Source organism: Melospiza georgiana, chromosome 12 (genome assembly GCF_028018845.1).
Source record: "Melospiza georgiana isolate bMelGeo1 chromosome 12, bMelGeo1.pri, whole genome shotgun sequence".
NCBI lineage: Eukaryota > Metazoa > Chordata > Aves > Passeriformes > Passerellidae > Melospiza > Melospiza georgiana.
In genome coordinates this window covers 9,618,123-9,639,527 of record NC_080441.1, presented here as the reverse complement: position 1 = coordinate 9,639,527, position 21,405 = coordinate 9,618,123, and the positions used below count along the sequence as shown (strand labels likewise).

Here is a 21,405-nt window from a genome sequence, read left to right as displayed (position 1 = left end):
TTTACTGAAGCAATTTCTCAAAATCCAAGTACTCATCCATGCATTTCCACTTCCTGATTAAAGTTTTCACAACCTGAACAGAATATTTTACCCTCTAAAATGCAGCTATACTTTCCATGAAGAAAAGTTCTTACCAGGTTAGCTAACATGTAGTGATAGCCTCTAGAGTGTTTTCCGAGGATTACTACCTGTGTGGAGAAAAACATTACAGATTATTCAGCTGTAAGAAGATGACTCTTAATTAGTGGAAAAGACACAGAGAATGAACATTTTGATAAAATTCTATGTTCAATCCATGGGCAGCACAAATATTGCAGATTTGTGGCATTACAGACAAGATATAGTCCTTTATGTTTTTCAAACACATGGGCACAGTACAACAAAGAGTAACTCACAAGGCTGGGAAGATTCTGCTTGCAGAGATGACCTTACCTGGCAAATTCACTCTTGTGGTCAGTGTCCTCCCTGCTGACCAGGTTAATTTTAGTTATCAGCTCAAGTATTTCTGCTCTGAAATGAGGTAGCACTGTATCTGCCCAAAGTAAACTCCTGTTTACTTTGTTCCTTGTTTCTGGAGTGTAGGAGAGGCGCAGGACACAGCCCAGCCTGTCAATGTGTTTGTTAACCTGTACCAGCACAGCAGGGCTGGGCAGGCTCCAAGCTGTACAGGGAGTTCCCTACAAGAATCCCAGCCAAGCCTTTTCATGTATGAATGTCTAAAGTTAAATTCCCAAAGTTATAAGCAGTGACCTTCATTGCCTTTTGACAGGTTCCAAAGGGCCTGAATACCTGTCATTTCTGGTGCATCTAAATGGATACATCTGACCTTACAATGTTTTGTCAAAATTGCCACTAAATGTTATGTTGCACATTCCACTAAGCAACATCTCCTGCCCTGGCTGACCTCACTTGGGCATCTCCCTGCACAAACAGTCATTAAATGGAATTGCTGAGGGACAAGAGGGCAGCAGGATGAACTAAGCAGCTGGATTCTCTGAGGGTAATGGGGAACAGTGGAGGCAGCACTGTTTGGCAAGCCTGAACTCTGCCATCCTGTGTGCTCCCTCACTCCAGGAATCCTGTGCTTTTGCAGAAGGAAGGAAAACAAACACTTCCCATGTCTACACAGAGGGCACCTGGCTCACCAGCAATGCCACTTGTGCAAAACCGTGCCCTTGCCTTCAGATTATAACCTCAGAAACATCCATCCAGTCCCACAGCCATCAAATGGAACAACATCCACCAGTATGAATTTAATTTATAATTGTGATGTTTGCATGCATGTCAGGACATAATCCATTCTACCCAGGACTGCTGAGTTAAAACCAGCAAACATAATAATAAACAATTATTATTGCAGTATATGTCCTACAAGCAGCTCATGCAAACAGATGATGCTTTTTGATGAACCATCTGAAAATCTATACATAACCTTACAAAGTTACTCCATGATCAGAGAAACACACTCCAAACACCACACTTTGAAAGAAAACATAACCATTTAACGTCTTTGCTAAAAACAGATGACATTTGAGTCACTGACTTTAGATATACTGCTGAGCCTGCTCAAGTTCTTGATTAAATTATTAAGTTCCCAATTGCCTCTTTGGGTAGTATTGTCCTTAATAGATGCCATTTCCTTCAAATTCACATTTAATTCTGTAGGAATTTGCATACTTCCAGCAGCCTGAAAATAAACTGTTGTTCAGGTCCTCTTGGGAATTGTATGTACACTCTGTTGGTAGAAAGCATCTGCTTTCCTACACTCACATTTGTTTTCTGTGGAAATGTGCAGGCTTCCTTCAGATCATCTGGTGTGCATGCTATTTGCATACTGAATTCTCTGTACATTTTAATTTCACCTTAAAGGCAGGTTAGAAACAAAAAACTTAAGAACAACAATTGTGGCTTTAACCTTAACAACAAATAAGAAAGCTTTTACGTTTCTATGCAGAATTGTGTTTATTTAAGAGAAAAATATCACCACAGATGAAGTCAGAGGCTGTAAGGAAAACATACATGGAACTGCTACAGGCCTCAGGAGCAACACTGCAAATAGGAAATGTAGGACTCATTAGCATAGATCAGACTCAACTTTCATCTCATCTGTTGTCATGTCTTCAAAATGACCCTGTTTATTAGTCCAACATACTACAGCCAAGCTGTAATTCATAAAGCATCTTTCAGAAGTGACCTGACAGCATTTCTATTCATACAATCGACCACATTGGCTCATAACTATTGAACTGGATCTTAACAATGTGTTTAAAATTCACAACACACTACACAGCTGTCCTAAATCTTAACAAGTACAAGTCTCCTCCTCACTCACTTTCCACCCTGCACCAACTGTCCAGCATGTTGAAGGGAGCTGCTGGATTAGCAAGCCCTGCAGAAACAATCACAGACATGTGTTACTCCCAGGGGAGCCAAGTGATGGATAAAGCTTTTTTATGAAGAAGGAAAACAGAAGTATAACAGCATAACAGGAGTATAACAAATAAATCTCATCAACTGCTGATATATTGTGAAGCTTATACAGAAAGTGGGATATTGAATAGTGGTGGTGAATAGAAAGCCAGGATTACAGGGCAAGGATTTCACAGAGCTACATGTCTTTCGTAAGTTTGACTTCCAAGACTTAATATTGCTTTCACCTTGACTGAAAGAAAAGCTTATAAGATTTTACACTGAACAAAGGAGAAGAGAAAAAAATAGCTGGAAATCATAATGAATAATTCAGATTTCTGATCCCACATGATTCTTTCTTTGTAGATAAAAAGATCATAATGTCAGGTTTGATATAGAATCAAATAAAGTTTGTATTTTTAATTAACTCTTTGGATATTCCCAATTAATTAAGAGAACATCTAGAGGGAGCATAACTAAAATGTATCTGCTTTCAAAATAAAAGTAAAATCTGCAGGTCAGCAGCAGGCTTACTTGAAGTACAGACCTATATGCCTGATTGGCAAATTAAATCACCATTGGCAATTTTACTTTTCCTTCTGCCTAGGGGAGTTATTTTTTAAATGCAAGCATAAAGACAATTTTGTTTCCACTGCATCAGTCATGATTATAACAAATAAGCAACTACAAATTTTTTGCCTTTTCAGATTTTTCCTAAAATGTTGGAAGATAGCACTAAAGCTATTAACTGGCTAATATTAAGTTGGTATGAACCACTGTAGTATTTCTAAAGCAATAGTGGCAGTTCTCTCATGAGGACACCCATGTTTTTGCTGCACTGGTGAGCTCAGAATTGTCACAGCTCTTCAGATGCAGCCTCACCACTGCAGAGTAAAAGGGAAGGGTCCCCTTTAGTGACCTGCTGACCATGCTAATCCAGTGCAGCCCAGGATGCTGTTGGCCTTTGCTGTGACAGGACAGGGCTGGCTTGTGGTCAGCTCGACTGCCAGGACCCCAAGATCCTTCTCTGCAGAGCTGCTTTCCAGCCAGGAAGCCTCCACCCAGTCTGTACTGGTGCATGGGGTTGTTCTTTTTCAGGTGCAGGGCTTTGCACTTCCCTTTGTGTGGTTCCATTCTTCTCACTTCATCAACCTGTCAAGTATTGTAGCACAACCACTTGGTTTAGTGTATCACTCCTCTTATTTTGGTATCATCTGCAAACTTGCTGAGACTGCACTCCATCCCACAACCTTCAGATCCCTCAGAGAGATGTTAAACAGGATTAGCCCCAGTACCCTCAGGGTACCCCAAATAGTAACTAACCTCCAGCTGGCCTCTGTGTTGCTGATCACAACCCTCTAAGCCCAGCAGTTCAGTCATTTTTAAATCCACCTTCCTGCCTCTGTGGGCTTTAATTTCAAAAAGGCATTGAAAAATACAAGCTAAGAGGATATGCTTGCACTTTTACTGAGAGAAGGAGCTATCATGAATTTGGCAGCACTGAAAGGAAAACTACCATGTCCAATTGTTACCTGTAAGGAGCATATCTTTCCTACACTTGAATCCACTGAATCTGGTCAGTTTAGTCTGACCAGGATGTCAGACCAAAGGACATATCATCCTTTATTTACAAATGAGAAAAGAAATAAAAAAACTAGATCACAAAAGTACAGATTACCTCATCTGCAGCTCAAACCCACAATATTTTATGAGTCTATTAGATCTTCCCATAACATAAAATACTGATGCTGACAGGCAGTATTGCCACAAAGAAGGTCTGAAAATTTTTACTATGCTTTTCATACCTGACAAGTGGCAGAAATATGCCACTTTAATGGAATGACAGGCAGAGATCTGACCTGCTGCAATGTGTCTTTCCATTTTCACCATATCTGAGAACAATGAGGCAGTGTTAACTCTAGAGCTCTTCTTTCCTCTGTTTTAGTAAAACAGTAGTAAGCAAAATGAAATTTCCCATAGGATCAGAGTTAAAAAGTGTTTTTGTTGAGGCTAGTTATACATTAATTTGGGTTCCATTGTCACAAAAAGCCTACACTTAAAAAAGAATCTACTGTTTTTCAAGTGTACACGCACATTTCTGAAGACAGGAGAACTTAGTTATCCCTGGTTAGACAATAATGAGCCTTTACACCTCACTATAGAAATATAATTATGACACCTTTGCCTTCAAAGCAGTGAGCAAATGTCAGAAGTCATCACACAACTCTTTCTTTCCCACAGCAAACAAACAAAGCTGATAAATGGACTCAGGGATAAAAAAATTTTAACAGCATCATCAGGATGAGCTGTCAGTGCTGATTGCACTTCATGGGAACAGAGGGATATCAAGCATAGCAACAACAGTCTGGCAAGCCCAAATTGTGGTGGAGCACACTGTCTTCTGACCTGGCTAGCAGGTCAGGTGTTTTCTACCTCCTAGCCCTATTGAAAGCATTTATGTTCTGAGGATGGAGTTACTTGAAGCTTATCTCAGACCTGAGCAGCTCCTGCCTCTACATTGACTGAATGACTGAAAAGCTGTGCCTGGTGATGCAGCACCCTACAGAACCAGCTCATTTGTCTTCAGGACAAAATGAAGAAAGGAAAGGAACAGAGTATCAGGGTGACCATCCAGTTAGTTTAATAGAAACTGAAGGCAAGGCCCAAGAAGTTGTCAGGATGTTAGCAAGATGTTTAACCTCTCTTGAGTGCCATCTGCAAGTTCTGCATCTCAGCTCTGTTCCTACCCCTCAGCAAAAGGAGGAACTGCAGAGTCCTCTCCTTGGCCTGCTGCCCACTCCTGCAGCCCCTTCCTGCACTGGGGGAGCTGCCCATGGGGTCTGCATCCATGGCACTGCAGCTCTCTGCCTCAGTGCACTACAAACAGCAATGCAGGGGTCACCCCTAGAGTGTCAGTGACCATGTGAGCAATGGACAGTAGTAAATCATCATTGCTCACTGTGTTTGCTCTGCACAGGTCACCCCTTGTCACATAAACTTTCCAGACAGGAGTAGGAAAAACGGTAGGAGAACAGAAAACAAAACTTCTCTTGTGGGAACAGGACTTTCCTCATCTAACCAGATACCACAGTAAAAATAAGATTCCTTGTAATCCCAGTAGCTCAATTTTACTGTAAGCTGGCAGAGCCCACTCACCTATTTTCCAATTTACACAGAAGCCTCTGAAGAAAGACCAAATTCCCTTTGAGGATTATAAACACTAGACAAGGTTCAATCTTCTCTCAGTATATTTATAAAAAAGGGCTTTTTTGAGTCATGATTTTGACTCTATCACATCAACACCACCAGTGCCAATATATGAGGTTCCACAGGAACCACAATCTCATGGGGACAAAAGATACATCTCAGCTGCTGATGGTCTGTCACTGCCAAACAAGTGGTGCCTGCCCTGCCTTTAATTCTGCAGAGACAAAACCATTTCCACATTCTGCAGGAGCTGCTTCCTTCACACAAAGGGTCAAAACCTTGTGACTGTAACTGTAGTGCAAACCCAGGGAAGGCAATTTATCTCTTCACTTGGTATTAATGGGACAGGAATCTGGCCACCAGGGATAGTGATGCTGTAAAATATGCAGTAAACAATGATTTCATTTATATGAAGAATGAGTACTATATTAAATTTGAGTTAAATATTAAATGAAGAATGTGTTAAATATTAAGATGAAGATTCCACACACATATTATTTGTTGCAGATAAAAAATAACTGAATATATATTTGAGATTAATTCATCCACCATTTCAAAGCCTTCCTGCCCTTTAGAGAATGTCACAAATCCACACAGTCCCAATTGGTGTATTTTGTACTTTTCTGCAGTATGTGGACCTAAGAATTTCACTTCCATGCTACTGCCACCTTATACATTTGTGACTACATTTTATAACCAAATCCCACCTTGTGCTTTTCTCTACAGCACAATATCAAGATCATTTGTTTGGGCATATGAAACATTCTTCAAACAGCTTTTGGCTGTTCCGCAGCGAATCTCTCACGGGAGATCCTCTCCTAGAGAACCGGAATCTCCTGGAAGGAGAGGACAAAGATGTGCTTGGAGGAAGCAGGGAAATGATGCCTCTGAAGTACTTCATTAGGTTTCCCCCCTCTGGCCTCCTTGTGTCCTTCCTTGCCTTGCCTCTCTCCTTCATGACAGTCACATCAACAGTGAAATTCTGCTTTAAGGCCATCTCCAGAGAGATGGTGGTTGTACATGTTAGTCCTTGGAGGGTAATGAAATGCAACATCTGAAAGATGTGTGGTGCTCCATTCTCCCTCCATATGGCTACAACTTCTTTTTCCATAACTAATCTGACATTTGCTGATTGAAGACTGTGTTGTGGAACACATTTTATGCACATTTAATTTGTGCATGAAAGGTTACATTAGAAATTATTTCAGAAAAAAAGTACGAACTGCAACATTGGTTCTGAGGGCATGATACTTTCCCCTAATTTCTTTCATTGTGCTGACAAAATCTTCTGTGACCTGAAAAAATTTTCTTAAACTCATTTTCCTTGATATGACTTAGCAATATTGTCACATTAATTGATCTGTTGGCACAATTATTGTTAAAGGACATATTGGACTGCAAAACATTGGATCAGAGCACACAGAGATGAAGAGTTTTATGATCTCTGGTAACTGCTATTCTTAATCACAATTATTTACTCTTAAACAGAATAAAATTCATGACATACACTTTCTATCAAAATTTCTTCTTTGTTCAGACGGACAAAACCAGTGGTATATCTCTCAGGATTGCAACTCTCTTCACAATTCACATCCTTCAGCACAAAGACCTTCATGTCAAAAATAATCAAAACTTAAACTACCTTTCATCACTTGAAGCTAGTTCACTAAAAACATGATCACATACAAAGGGCTGTTACAACCAAACAAAAATTTTTTGTGCTATATAAGAAGGATACTCAAAATTGCTGAGACCTTTCCCCATTATTTTGCCAAGATACCTTCACGAAAACATACTTGTTCCCAGACAGCTTCTTTGAAGAGATGAGTCATAAAATTTTTAAATAGTGAATTCTTTAGATTCTTAAGTAAGGGTAATGAACTAAAAATCCAGTTGTGCTCTGGAGGAGTTTTTTTGCAGCTGTATTTATGGGAAGCAAATGAGTTATTACATATGCTACTCTGCAGCAGTGGTTTTCACACACAGGTAATTTTAAGGAGATAATATTTAAATTATCTATGCTGTTCTAGTATATTTTTTGAGAAATATTCTCCTTTGAGAAATGATCATGAAAGATGATTTACCATTCAAGGAAGTACCAGTACTTTTTCAAGCCTCTGTAAAATCCTAGGTTCTTCTGAAATTTAAATTTCACCTAAGATTTCCCATGGAGGCTTCAGATATCACAGAAATCACAGATAAGTTGCTTTCCGAGCAACACTCCTAGTTACATTTCCTTCAATCTATAATGCATTCAGCTCCAGTCCCGTGTAACATGGTCTCACCATCCCTATTTCCAGCTTCCCATGCCCTCTCTTTCCTTTTGCTGCCCCCTTGCTCCCCAGCAGCTCTTGCAGACCCACAAGTCCATGTCAGGTAGATCAAAACCATCATTACCAAAGCTGACTTGTAGCTTAGTGTGCCTCTCTAAATTTCACAACACCTCAAGTCACTTTCACAAAGATTGCTAATAATAGTAATATTACATTTATTCCCAGTTGTCCAAACCTTCAGCAGAAGCCAGCACTGTCCCACAATTTAATGGTGCATCCACATCACTAATAGGCAGCTCTTTAGTGCCCTTTGGACCATGTGCCCAAACCCTGTGGTACACGAGACACCCAATTGTCCCTTGTGGCATCAGTTCCAGGAAACTGTACATCCAACACCCTTGCAATCACAGACACACATAAACAATGCTCATTTCTTCTTTTCATATCCCACAGCATAAACTTCTTCAGTCTTAGCTGCTCAAAATATAAAAGGATCTATATTCACTGGGGGAAGAAAGGAAGAAATTAGGTAAACTGAGTCATACAGTTTTCATTTTAAAAACACACACATTTCTCATTTTCTCTGTACTTCCCATCAGCATGTCAGAGTAAAACCCCAGTGTTATTCCCTGGAATTGGACAAGAGTCCTTGGAAAAAGAATTCTGCTTATATAAACTATTACTGCATGTCAGGATCACTTCAAACTATTATTTGGATATAACCCAGAAGTGTCGCAGTAATTCAGTCCCAGTGCTCACACGAGAATTTTTTGGAAGGGGTTCTGTACTGCAGAGCACTGCTTTCAAGCAGACCAAAAATACTGAATAGTAGCCATTCTTTTCTTTTTCCCCTTTTTAAGCATTTCCTTTCCTTTTCAAATGCCCTACAAAATTTAGAAAAAATAGTGCAATCTCCTCTAGGAAAGACAAGGTTACTTTTTCTTATTTTTTATTATAAATAGCATTATACTGTGACTGGAATTGCACTCAATTTGCTATTTTCAATGCTTTCAACGAGTCTGAAAGGTTTATTCTGCTTCACTATTAGCAGCACTCTGCAGTATTCCCATATAACTTGGTGCATAAACCATGAACTGAAAAAGATTATAAAGGGTTAATTTATTTTTACTAGATTTTTATGCAGCAGGGCAGCCTGTTTTACTCATATGAGGTAACAGAGATACAGCAATATTCTTCTTTTCTGATTCTTTACATGCATTTTCCCAGGATAGAAGATATTTAAGGTATTTTTAAAGTATCTATGTATATTGTTGATAATTTTATTTATTACACATTTTGGAAGACAGAGCTTCCAATAATACATTCACCATTATACCTCTACATGCATGCCTATGGTGTGACACGAACAAATTTAATTTAGTAACATGGGCTTTTTTAAGCCATGGAACATTAGTTTTCTCTAAAATTATTACACTGCTTTCCAGCTCACTGGCTGGATTCTGTGGGGTAAGTTTGTATTTGAGTTGAGTTGATTGATAGGGCCTGATTCTCTATAAAAATAATCCAAGCTCCCCCTGATGTCTTAAATCTGCTCCCCAGAGGCAGGTGGAATTGCACAGCTAAGAGTGGACAAGAGACAGGAATCCCCTATGAATGTGCAATTCCAGCAGTGAGAGGCTGGACTGGGATGTGCTCTGCCATAGAATGCCTGACCCAAACCCAGCTGGAGCCTGCAGCAAACACAGCCCAGCCCTGCATCCCAGCTCTGGAGCTCACTTCTGGGGATGTCTCCCCACAAGACTGTAGCTATGAACTCCAGGGTGTTCCAGACTGCACCACCAGCACATGGGCTCAAAAAGCCCAGGGGAGTGGCTCCCATTCTGAAAATCTGAACTGCACTGTAGCTGTGCTCCATATGAGATGCACTTGGGAACACCTTGGTCCACGAGGGGCCCTGGAAAGCCCCAGTGTCTCTCCTCCTCCCCCAGATACGTGATCCATACCACACTGAAGCCATTAATCCCAGCTTAGTGAGCTGTGAACAAAAGACACACGCTCTTGTGCAGCTTTTCTTTTACTTCTTTCCTTGTAAATGAACTGATGAGACACCAGAACTATCGTGCTGTCTCTGGTGATGTACAAGGCCTGTTTGCACAGTGGTACTGTGCTATTACTATTCATTTTGATAGTGTGTTTCCTTCCTCTCCCTGCAGTTGGTTCATCTGAATTGTCGCCAAGATGGTTGGTTGCCTTGGAAACTAATTAAGGAAAGGCTTTGGTTAGAAGCAGAGTTTCAAGCATTAAACTATTTGAGAGACAGATGCAGAAATTAAGGTAATGTCTGCTAAGATGAAAGGGCTTATCCTTTATGTATAAGGAGAAAGAACTACATTTAAATGCCAGGACTGAAACAAAGCAACTTATATACAAACTGATTTTTAAAGCCTGGAGGAGATGACTGAGTGAGTGGTTTGAAAATCAGTCAGGAGCTTAGAAGAGGTGACAAAGATTCCCAACGCTATTAGAGATGGAGAGATGTACAAATAGGGAAAGACAAAAACTTGGGGAATCACATGTTGAACAAATTATAGCCAGCTCTCCCTTTCCCTCAAATACTGTGTCTTAAAAATGCTTCTTGTGAATGCTGTTTTTGAAAAATATCTGTAGAACTAATTAAAGACCAAATCCTGTCCTCCAGTTCAGGTATGGCACAAGAATCACCTATGAGTCCATCTGCTCCCAAAGCTCACCAAATGCAACAGCTGGGAAAGGTGAGGGCCAATGGCCCTCAGGACCTCTGAGGGTCCACAAGGGGTAACAACCTGAGCAGCTCAGACAGTGTGGACACAGGCTCAGCAGTGAGCGGGACCCTCAGAGGGCTCAGGGCAAACACATGCACCATTTCTGTGCATGAAAAGCTGCATAGAAAGGTGAGCTGTGCAGCAATTTGAGCTTTTACAGCTACCTATTAACTGAAGTTCAAAGCAAATACAATCTCTGTATGAGCACAGTGATATCAATTTAAATATCATATTCAGGATAGTGGTTGACTCTGTACTTGCAACTGCATAACTAAACAAAGATTTTGGTTCTCTGTACATTCAATGGCAATGCAGAGGTTGCCATGTAAGTATGACTGTAACAGCATAACAGAATACTACAAATATTGTGGTAAAAAAAAGACAAAGTATTAAAAGCAGATGCATGTTTGTGCATCGGTGTGCACATTAATATCCCATAAATTATCATAAAACATAAAATGAGCAACTGCTACAATCACAGAAAAATAAAAACTAAAGGTGACTTCAGGTTCATACACCACTGGCACAAGAAACAATAGTTGCTTGGCAGCAAACTTCCACATTCACAGTGAGATGTTTCTGGATTAATTATTATTACTACAGATCAGATACATTTAAAACTGTTCTTTAATGCCTTTTGAACACTTTTAAGCTTTGTGTGCCATTACTTCAATCATTTTGCAGGATGACTAATAATGCTCTGATAAATTCCTGTCATTTAGAACCTCGCTTGTTTTATGAAATCTGGATGATGGCTTTGGAGAGACATTCCTTTTTACAAGCTAAAATCCTTTCCTCAGGTATGTGTGAAATGAGCTGTGTGTGGGGCAATTAACCCAAGATGTTACTCTCTCTGCTTTAGCAATTCATCTCCTGCCCTTTATGAGTTTCTGCTGACAGGAGCAGGCCCTTTAAGGCAGATACAGCTGTCACTTTTGACTTATCCCATTCTTACTCTTCTGCTGGCCACCTCCTGAGCGTGCCTGACCTAAGTAATTCCCCTTTCCTCCCCATGTGCCCACACGGACTTAGGAGCTACTGAAACTTGCTGGGTGTGAAGGGAAAGAAGTGACCTTTCATTCTCCTTTACATCCTGGTTTCAACAATACTCATGGGTATCTAATGAAGAAATGTCCTAAATTTTAAGTTTCTAGTTGATTGGAAATGTAAATATGAACTGTACCAGTTTCAGTGTGATGTTACACAACAGTCTACAGAGCAGATACTCTCTTGGAGCTTCAGCTGAACCCCACAGTTCCAGACAGAGGATAAAATCAGCCTGTGACACAGCTGTGGCCCTGAGCCCTGGAGAAGGTGACAGGCACACTGCTCTGGAGGGGCTGCTCCGAGCAGTGCAGTGCCTTCAGAGGACATGGCATTGCTGGGCTTCAAAAGCAAAGCAGCAGCTGAAGCTACTCATAGCTTTGCTTCAAGTGACCCTCTGGATTTGTAGGCAATTGTATTTTAAATTGCCATGGAGAACACAGGCAAACCCCCCCAGGCCATCTGTTTATAATGGAACACATAAAGCAGGAAGTTTACATGACAGTGGTCTTGAATTTTTTCAATTACAGTTTTCACTATTGTTATTTTTAATGATTGTTCATCAACCCAATACTGCAGTTCTGTGTTAATTCTTATGACACCCTAGATGTGAGAGCTGCTGTGCAGTGAGCTCACTCTGAGATCTGAACAGCTCTGCAGGGAGATGCAGCTGGGGCTGTACTGAAAACCTGCACATCTAATCTCAGAATTTCAGACTAGAAGGTCGTCAGTCAGTGTGAGCACAGGACAGAGTTCAGGCAATCAGATTACCCTTAATCCCAGAGAGGCTTCACTTTAAGTTGTCTTTGACCGGCTGTCATTGTAAAACTTTGGGGACTACATTCTCTACTGTAATATTGCTTTTGCTTTGTGAGATGCCTTCACTTAATACAGACACTGCCTTGGAGCCTAACCCTCATGACTAAGTTTGGAGATAGCAACCTTTTGATAAAAGCATGCAGGCTCTGGAATAAACAGGTCTTTTGTAAAGTTTCACCATTTTGATTCTGAATGGAGTTTCTTCCTCCTTGTTTGCCCTCAGGAGATTTTCTTCTAAGTGGACATAAAGCCACTCTGGTCTGAAATACAGCTTATTATCCTGGGAATAAGAAAAACATATTTCTTAACTCAAAAACATTTCTCTAAATACATAGTTGAGCAGGCTAAGGCTTACTGTTAGCTCTCAGAAGAAAATGTTCTTCTGTTTATGAGAACAAAATTTTATATCTATCTGTGAAGAAATACAGAATATTTTAGCATCAAGGGACAAGAAGTGTGGGGAGCTTATGAATTTTGCATGATATAAGTGTTGCTATCTGTGTGCCTGAGAGGCCAGTAGATGATTGAATTGGATATAGTTTTGTTGTGCAAGGGGGATATAGATCCACATGCTCAGTGGTTATAGAACTACAGGGCAGGTGAACAAACAGACGGCAATTTACAGAATAACTACTGATTTCTCTGCTTCCCTCTATTCTACAGCTGAAGAGGGTTGGGCAGGTTATCCACCTCCAGGACAAAATATAATCTCATCACAAAATCTTCTGGATGGGGAATGGAAACAAATCAGCCTACAGTATGAAATTTGGCACAAAACAGCTTACTCAGGCAGAGTAGGAGCTGAGGTTCCCTCTTTCCCTGACCTTATATTCACAGCTGGGAAGATCAGTTACCAGACAGCCCTGAGAAGAGAAATTCTTCATATGACAGGCCTTGGAAATGTAGGGACATACACACATGTGCCATATGCTAAAGGCATACAGAATACTCAAGGTCACTGACTCACTGGGGGAAGGTACAGAATATTCCAGAATGACCTGAAGTCTCAGAAGAAAATCCCCAGATGTGTAATTGTCTTTGGATGAGCTTGAATTTTTGGAAGAGATATATACCCTGAACTGGTTGAAAAAAGGATCAAAGGAAGAGAAGTGCACACACTGACCAGCCTGATGCAGGAAAAGAGGTCACTCTTACTGAATCCAAGCACTAACACAAAGCCATGATACATGGCTCCTGGAGCAGAGCACTGACAAGCTTGCTGAATGGGCTGGCCAAGAGCCCAAAAGTCTGATAGCAAACTCAGTGCGTGTGTAGACTGCTTAGTGGTTTACAGTCTGTTTATTTCTGCTATGACTTTTCTTCTTGAATAAGTTCTATTTAAGCCTCTGAAATCCAGGGTCACTGGCAAGTGCCGCTGCTGACTCAGAGTGAAATAGCAGGTGCCACACAGTAGCCACATAAACCCCCTCTCTGGGGGCAGGCAGCACTCCCAGAAGTTAATAGGAGGGTTGACCTTTGGATTTCTGCTCCTAGGAGGCCAAAAAAGGGACAGGCATGGAGAGGCAGCTGGGTAGAGGCAGGCTGTGTCCAAAGGGACAGTTTGTCCCTCAGTGCTCTGACACAGCAGCTCAGACAGGTAGGATGTCTTGGCTTCCTTTTGTTTTCACTGGGAAAAACACACCCATCTGCAAATGTGCATCAGCAAGTGGTACCAGACTCAGATGTTACTGCTTCTCAGCTGAGCAGCCTTCCTAAACTCCACACATAGCACTGAATTGACTTTTTAAACTGCAATAAAACGCTAGATTTGAAATATGCAAATCCAGACTTATCTCTCCCCTCAATATTATGCTATCAGCAAACACACTTGGCTGAAAAAAAGACAACTCTCCATTCCCTTGAGCAAACTGGATGGATGGATTTAAATATGACACATGTTTGTGAAAACTTTTAACTACTTTATGAGACGATAACAGGGTAAGCAGAGGAGATGGAAGGAAAAGCTTACAAACAATAATTGTTCAGCCATCAACCTAGGGTCCACCCACCATTACTGACTTTCCCTGCAGAAACTGAAGTCACTGCTTTTCAGTATCCAATTAAAAAACCTCTGGAAATTGTTGACAGAAGATATTTTTAGCATTGGGGAAGAGTAGAGTTTGGGGAAACCTGGGGACACCAGCAGCAAATTTTTACTTAACCTATGCTAATCACACTGACAGAAGACCAAATCATACATTTAACAAAATTTAAACTTCATGAGAGTTGAATTTAGAATACTAGCAGAAGAGTCATCAGTTTTTTTGCTACATGGTTTGGTTGGTATACAGCTTTCCTTGTAGGCACTGAAGTGGTTTGGCTTATTTTTCTCTTACTTGGACAATAGAAGAAAAAATGAGAACAAATGTAAATGAAGTCAGATCAAACAAAAGGCCTGCTTCTCATCTCAGCTGAGGGGGCCCACAGAGCTGTTTAAGCTTGGCTCAGGAGTGCTCTCCTGCAGCATTTTCAAAAGAGTGGGCTGTGAGCAGGTATGGTGTTTTGCATCTTTTCCAAGAACAGGAGCAACCAGAAAAAAAAAAAAAGGAGAAGTTTCTTACACCTTTCAGTATGAATTCCCTTAAAGACAGCACTCACCATATTGCCTAAAAATACAGCTTAAAATGTAATGCTGTGTATTAGCATCACAACCACAGCAGTTGTCAGAGTCAGGGGCCAGCACAGCTTGTGCCCTGCTCCCTTGAGCACCTCCTTCCTTGCTCTGTAAGAAGCAGCTGTGGCACCTGGCTGTCCCCACAGCCTGACCCTCTGTGATACACCTCAAGGCCTGACAGGAACTGAACGTTTTGAGAAGGAACACAGTGAATATATTTTTCATGTTTCCCAGGGTTTATGGCACTGAGGTCAGCTTGTTGCTAGTTTACAATACAACATTTCCAAGAGATATGCTAATGCTTCATGAAATTTAAATGTTATTGATCTATTCCATACTATGAACCCACAGTTAAATTTACAAGGTGGCAGTAATCAGAGGGTTTTTCAGTCTTAGTGCAAGTGAATTCCCACATGCCTGTGAGTAACCAAGCAGCATGGATTTGGTGCCACACCAGCACCAGCTTTACTGTGAGCCCAGGCAGCAGGGAACTGTCCTGTGTCTGCTTCTGACAATTTGTATCTGTTACTGCACCTCTTCAAGCACATTGCACAGCACAACCAGGGACAGAGGCAGAGGGGGCAATGGCCTGGGATGGCCAGAGGGTTTGGCCATTCCTCTGGGGCAAAGCAATCACTGGGAAAGCCATGCAAGAGCAAAACAGTCACTCTAGATGCATCTTGCCCCACAAAGGTGCTCAGACTACATCACCCACAATTTAAGCCCATCAACAGCACTGGCTGTGCAGAGGGGAGGACTTTATGTACCAAAATGTACTAATGAATTGCCTGGACTACCAGCTGAATTTTTCATCAGCAGGATTTCCTTCTGGGAATTCTTTAAGATGATTCTGTGATACTTGACTGGCTTTTTATTTCTAGTTTCATGTTCCACTTAAAAAACTGCACCTGTCTTGCAATCATTACAAGTAGCCTTGATTCCAGTAACATTAATGGGGCAGCTGAGGTTCTAGGTTCCTTATCTACTTAAAAAAATTCATTATTAACATTTGGGAAAAAATATCACAGTGATGTTTCCTGGTAGATTACATGTAAGTGCTGCCACCAACTATGAGCATCAGTGTGACATTTTAATTTTACTAGGTAACTGGCCGGTTATTGGAATTCACATCTCAAAGGATACTTAATAATCCCTAAAAATAAGCAGTTCTAGAAATATTGATGATGTCTGTCACAGAGAGATCACAATTTCAAAAAAGGAGATACCTGTTCCAAAATGGTGTTGATTCTGTCTACTTCACAGTCAATTAAGTATCTTTTTTCTTGCCGTCTGTCCATCTCCTCTATAATTCTTCTGAACTCTTGAACATCTTTTATGCTTCCTACAGATCTGGCTGTCACTTGCCAGTTGTTCTGTACTGCTGCTTCCATAATTGCCTGAAGAATGGAAAATCCTGTGGGGGAAGAGACAATACAACCATTTAAAAGCAGAACAAAAATAAAAGCTATTTTGAATGTTTGACAAAGGGTTCACAAAAACTTGCATCATCTAAAGGGACACAGACTAGCTGAGAGCCTGCAAGTGCTTCACTGCTTGAGGAAACAACAGTGTAGGGACCAGTTTCTCCTTTCAGCTATGCCACTGGCAAAGTCACCAACTTCAGCAGAACATCTTGGTGGTATATCACTGCAAGAATATCACTAGCAGAATCTGTCCAATATACCATATTATGATCCTTTCAGGGATGTTTATGGTCATGCTGGGGTCTGTGCCAGCTGAGAATAGGAGCCTGCAGCCATTACTTGGGCAGAGGTCCATCAGCCTGAGGAGCAGGACAAAAGGGGTGATTTGCCTGTGCAGACTGCAGCAATGGGTCATTAACTGGCAGGGATCCAAGCACTGCACAAGAATGTCAATTAAGTCATTGTACCAGTCATTGGAGCCACAGCCATAGGAGAGTACTTTAGTGACACTCACTCTGATTTCAAAAAATGTTTTTAAATATGGAGTCTAGCAGCATTAACCACATTTCAATGTGTTCATTAAGGTAATACCAACTCAGTTAGCATCCTCTACACAGGAGAGAAGCAGCACAGAACGACCAAGGACTACACAGTGGGAAATTACAGAGGCAAACAGCATTTCAATTTCTTGTGAACAGCTGTGCCTCGGCAAAAGGCAGAACCCAAGTCAAGTCCCTGAGTGAAAAGTGGTGGAACTAAAGACAATCTCTGTCAAGTCATGCTAATGTAGAAATCATCAGGTATTGATTTGCATCCCTTTATTTTAATATGTAGCTGGGAACCTGTTTTCATTCAGAAAATTTAATTTTGTGCATAGTTCTAATTATTTCCATTCTGAGCAGATGCCGATCAGAGACAGAGGTCATTCTACTTCAAATACACCCAGTGGTTTTCAGTAGAGTTCTACTGTACTGAAGCATATCCATATGAGCGCTGTTTCTGTCCAGATCATTTATTTGCAAAAATATCAGTTCAATTATTTTGTCAGACTGTGGATTTCTTATCCACAGCCAGTTTTGGAAAGCTTACACACAACCACATAAACATACAGGATCAACAACCACTTAATTGTGCTCTGTGATAACCAGTTCTCTGAAACTGAAAGGAGTTTGAGCTACAGAGGAACAACATGTTCGCTGCTGCAAATTACACCAACAGCTATTCTGAACTCAGACATCCTTGCAGAGGTACAACAATAACAAAGAACTTGTGCTGCAGCCTGATCTTCCACAGCCTGCTGTAAATTTGTGGCTGTGTGAAGCCAGAGGAGCTGCACCATTACCTCATCACAGACACAAACAAGGGAAGAATGATTTCCTGGATTACAATTAGATTATCATAATTTACCGTGTGACTTCCTTAGGTCTCACTCAAATGCCCTCACTTTCCCTGTGCAGCCTCCTTGATTCTTAATGCTTTTCTTTGTACGAGTGCACTTTACTATCCTATGAAAGGTGGTGACAATTAATATGTACGCTGGTTGAGAATTCTTTCTGGCATCTTCTTTCCTCTGAGACTACTGAAAGAGAGGCATTTACATATGTATAGCACAATGAACTCAGTCTTCCTTAACATCATATTTTACAAAAATGGTTCTGATGTCTGTGACAGCATTGTGATTGCATTACATGTAGCAGGAAGATCTAAGCCTAAGATACTCAGTTGGCTGCAAATGAGGAATTTTTATGTGGAAGCATAAATACCACTAATGGGGATTTACAAATGCTTTGTGTACAAAGATGTGCTTTTGAAAATACATTATTTCAGTCAGTAATAAATATTTACAACTTTTTTTCATCATTCACATAACATCTAAGTATGAACCTTGAGCTTGCTGTAAACAACAACAGTCCATAAGTCCAGGTTTTTTTACTTCAGATTGAACAAATTAGTTGAAAATATTATGAAAAACTGACACTTCAAACATATCTGTAGCTCTGTTTTTTGCTAATGACATATACAAAGCTCGTAAACTACCTCAAGGAAAGAAGGAAAATTAATATGCTGGAGTGAAGATGCCATTGCATCCCAGTTTCAACTAACACTGAGTCAGAATTTGCTTTGTCAAACCTTGAATATCTCAGAAGAAAGTCGGGCAATTTTCGTAATTTTGTGCAATTGCATGTTTGTGTGGGTGAGTATATGTGTATTTTTGTATGCATGTGTATTAGTCAGTGGTTACCATTTCAAGAAAGTACAAGATTACTCAGCAGCCTTACTCCTATGCATGAAAATACAATTACAGTAAACTAAGACCAAAAAGTTCCAGAGCTTTGTAATTTCTGTCTTCTCTTCCTCCTCTTTCTCCTTGTCACATCAAATCTTCACCATCATAGTCCCCTCTACCCTTGCCAGTTCTGGAAATCCTCCCTATGGGCGCTGTCTGTGCTGCACCAGCTCCTCTCTCTTGGGCCCTCTCCCATCCTTGCTTTGAGGAGAACCATGTGCCCTTCCTGCAGCAGCTCCTTAGACCAGTCCTCTGGTGACCTTTACAGAGTCCATTCTCCTGGTTTACTAAAGCTTAGCTCAAACCTCCTGCTCTCACAGGAAGGTGCCACCTGCATCCTCACTGCTCCAGTCTCAGGTGTCTCCCCATGTCTACTGCCTCCAGCACCATTTACTGCATTTTACATCATTTCCCTTATCTGGTATTTCTGTAAACAACATGTTCCAGGCTCCAGCTGTACTTTACCATTAAAAGAGCTGTTACATAAGCAGCATGATTGTTTAACTAAAAGGACCATTTTATCTTGCAATGTGAACTTTTCTTTCTAGCATAACAATGCAAGCTGTGCCACTCTGGGAGCACTGCCTGGGTAATGGACAGGGAAATGATTTCCCGTGTTGCGTGCACTGTCACTGACCAGGCCTGCACATGGTGCTTGTCCACACCCTGCCCTCAGGAGACACATGAATGCTCATCCCTCAGCCCCCTGGAGGTGCAGAACTCTCACAGGTACCTCTCCTCTTGTTCCCCCTAAGGGAGAAGGCAACAGCCAGCCATGGCAACTATCTCTGATCCAAAGTCTTTGTCTGGTGTGCATCACATTTACTCCAAAACACTAAAGAACTGATAATTCACCACAGGTCTGTGGAGCAGATGTGCAGGAAGGGATTTCACCAATACTGTTGCCAGTTCATACTACTTATGTCAAGACAGCCAAAAAATATTAGTTAAGGCAAGAAAAACTTGAGATTATCTTGAAACAGGGATCATAATATCATCACAAAATTCAGTGGCTGCTCATTCTATAATCATTAACACCAATACAGACCAGAAGAAAAAATTATTTAGACCCCAATCTGATCTTTCAACTTCTTTTTTTTAGTCATACCTTGGGACATGAAAAATAGTGGGATCAAAGCAGGCATTTTTCTGGAAGCACTGTTTCTGAGGTTGGTTCATCTGAAGGCACCACATCTCTTCTCTGCACTATGTTATTAACAAGTTGGCATTACAGATTTAAGACCAATCTGGTAACATGATGGCTGTGGTCACACTTGCCACAGTTTGCTCCTGTCATCTTTGAGTGCAATCTCACAGGTCAATCTGATCTGCATCACTAAAAGCTTAGCTGATCCTGGCCTTAACATTCAAGTACGCCATTGTCTGGCTTATTTTAAAAATAATGATGAATTCAAATAGCTAGGCCTCATCTAAACATTGTTCAAAATGATTGGGCTGTAGGTAAACATAGTAATAAAACTAAAACCAAACAAATGCCCAGCTTGCCTCTCTGTGAGCTGAAGCAAGTATTTTGAGTTTTGCAGACTGAAGCTTGCAAAAAAGGAAAACATTCTAAATAAAGTTCTCATAAAGCAGTGAAAATCTTATTTGTTGCAATGGCATCTCTGTACTTTAAGCAATGCAGATGGAATTACGTTCTGGCCAGTCCTCCCTTAAGCTGGACTAAGAAACAAATTCAGCCAGTATCTTGCTACTTCTGTCAGGGAAGTAAAGTCTGTGCCTCAGTGTTTCTGATTATTCCTTTGATAAAAGCTTCTCTCCACTGACCCTACTAACACAAGTGAAGAGGACATTTTACTCTTTTGCATCTCTGAAAGCTCACAAAACTTCTCTCACATTCACATAGGCAAAATTCATGTCAGCAGTTTGCTCAGCCATATGAAATTCTATGTGCTACATCACTGAACTTACTCTTGTTTAAATAACAGCAATCATTAATGTGACATGACTAAATGATCACAATGGAACATCTGTAGCATCACATGAGCCCTTGCAGTTGGCACCAAAGTACTTACTGAAAAAAGTTACACTTATGTAAATCTCTTTTCCCTGAACATTCTTGCTAAGACCTTGGACCTTTAGCCTCCTACAGAAATAGAAGAGCACTTGCTCTTCCTTTTGCCTTGCAGAATACCAGCAATCTATGAGGGGTGTATTTTCCTGACATGCAGCATACTTGTGCCACCTGAATGAACATTGGCTCTGATCTGAATACTTGTGTTTAGAACTATGTATCTGGGACATGATACAGAGATCTATGCTTCTGGCCCATCAGTGAACTTCAGGGATTTAAGTGTTGAGCTGTGTTTGTCAAGGGCACAGTGAACTCACCAAAAAGGAGGCCATCCAGCAAGTGATCCCCCATGATAAATACAATTGCTATGATGCCAGCTTACACTTCAAGTGTACCAGAGGTTGGTAAGTTGAGATATACTTAGATATTCTGTGTGTTTGGCACTGAACCTGACACTAATTTGAAAGCAAACAGATCACCATGTTAGGCACGAGTTCAAAAACAACTAGCCAACCCCAAAATTCCCCATTA

General features: G+C 40.8%; 1 protein-coding gene across 4 annotated transcripts in view; it reads right to left on the bottom strand.

The window, feature by feature from the left end:
* The window catches only part of GRIA3 (glutamate ionotropic receptor AMPA type subunit 3), a 142,343-nt gene that overhangs the window by 63,190 nt on the left and 57,748 nt on the right, over positions 1–21,405 (bottom strand). For all 4 annotated transcript variants that reach the window (XM_058032486.1, XM_058032487.1, XM_058032485.1 and 1 more), the window contains exons 4-5: positions 16,355–16,542; positions 135–188 (exon numbers count right to left, since the gene is read on the bottom strand). In XM_058032486.1, the coding sequence (XP_057888469.1) occupies positions 135–188; positions 16,355–16,542 (242 nt within the window). The remainder of the gene's footprint in view (positions 1–134; positions 189–16,354; positions 16,543–21,405) is intronic.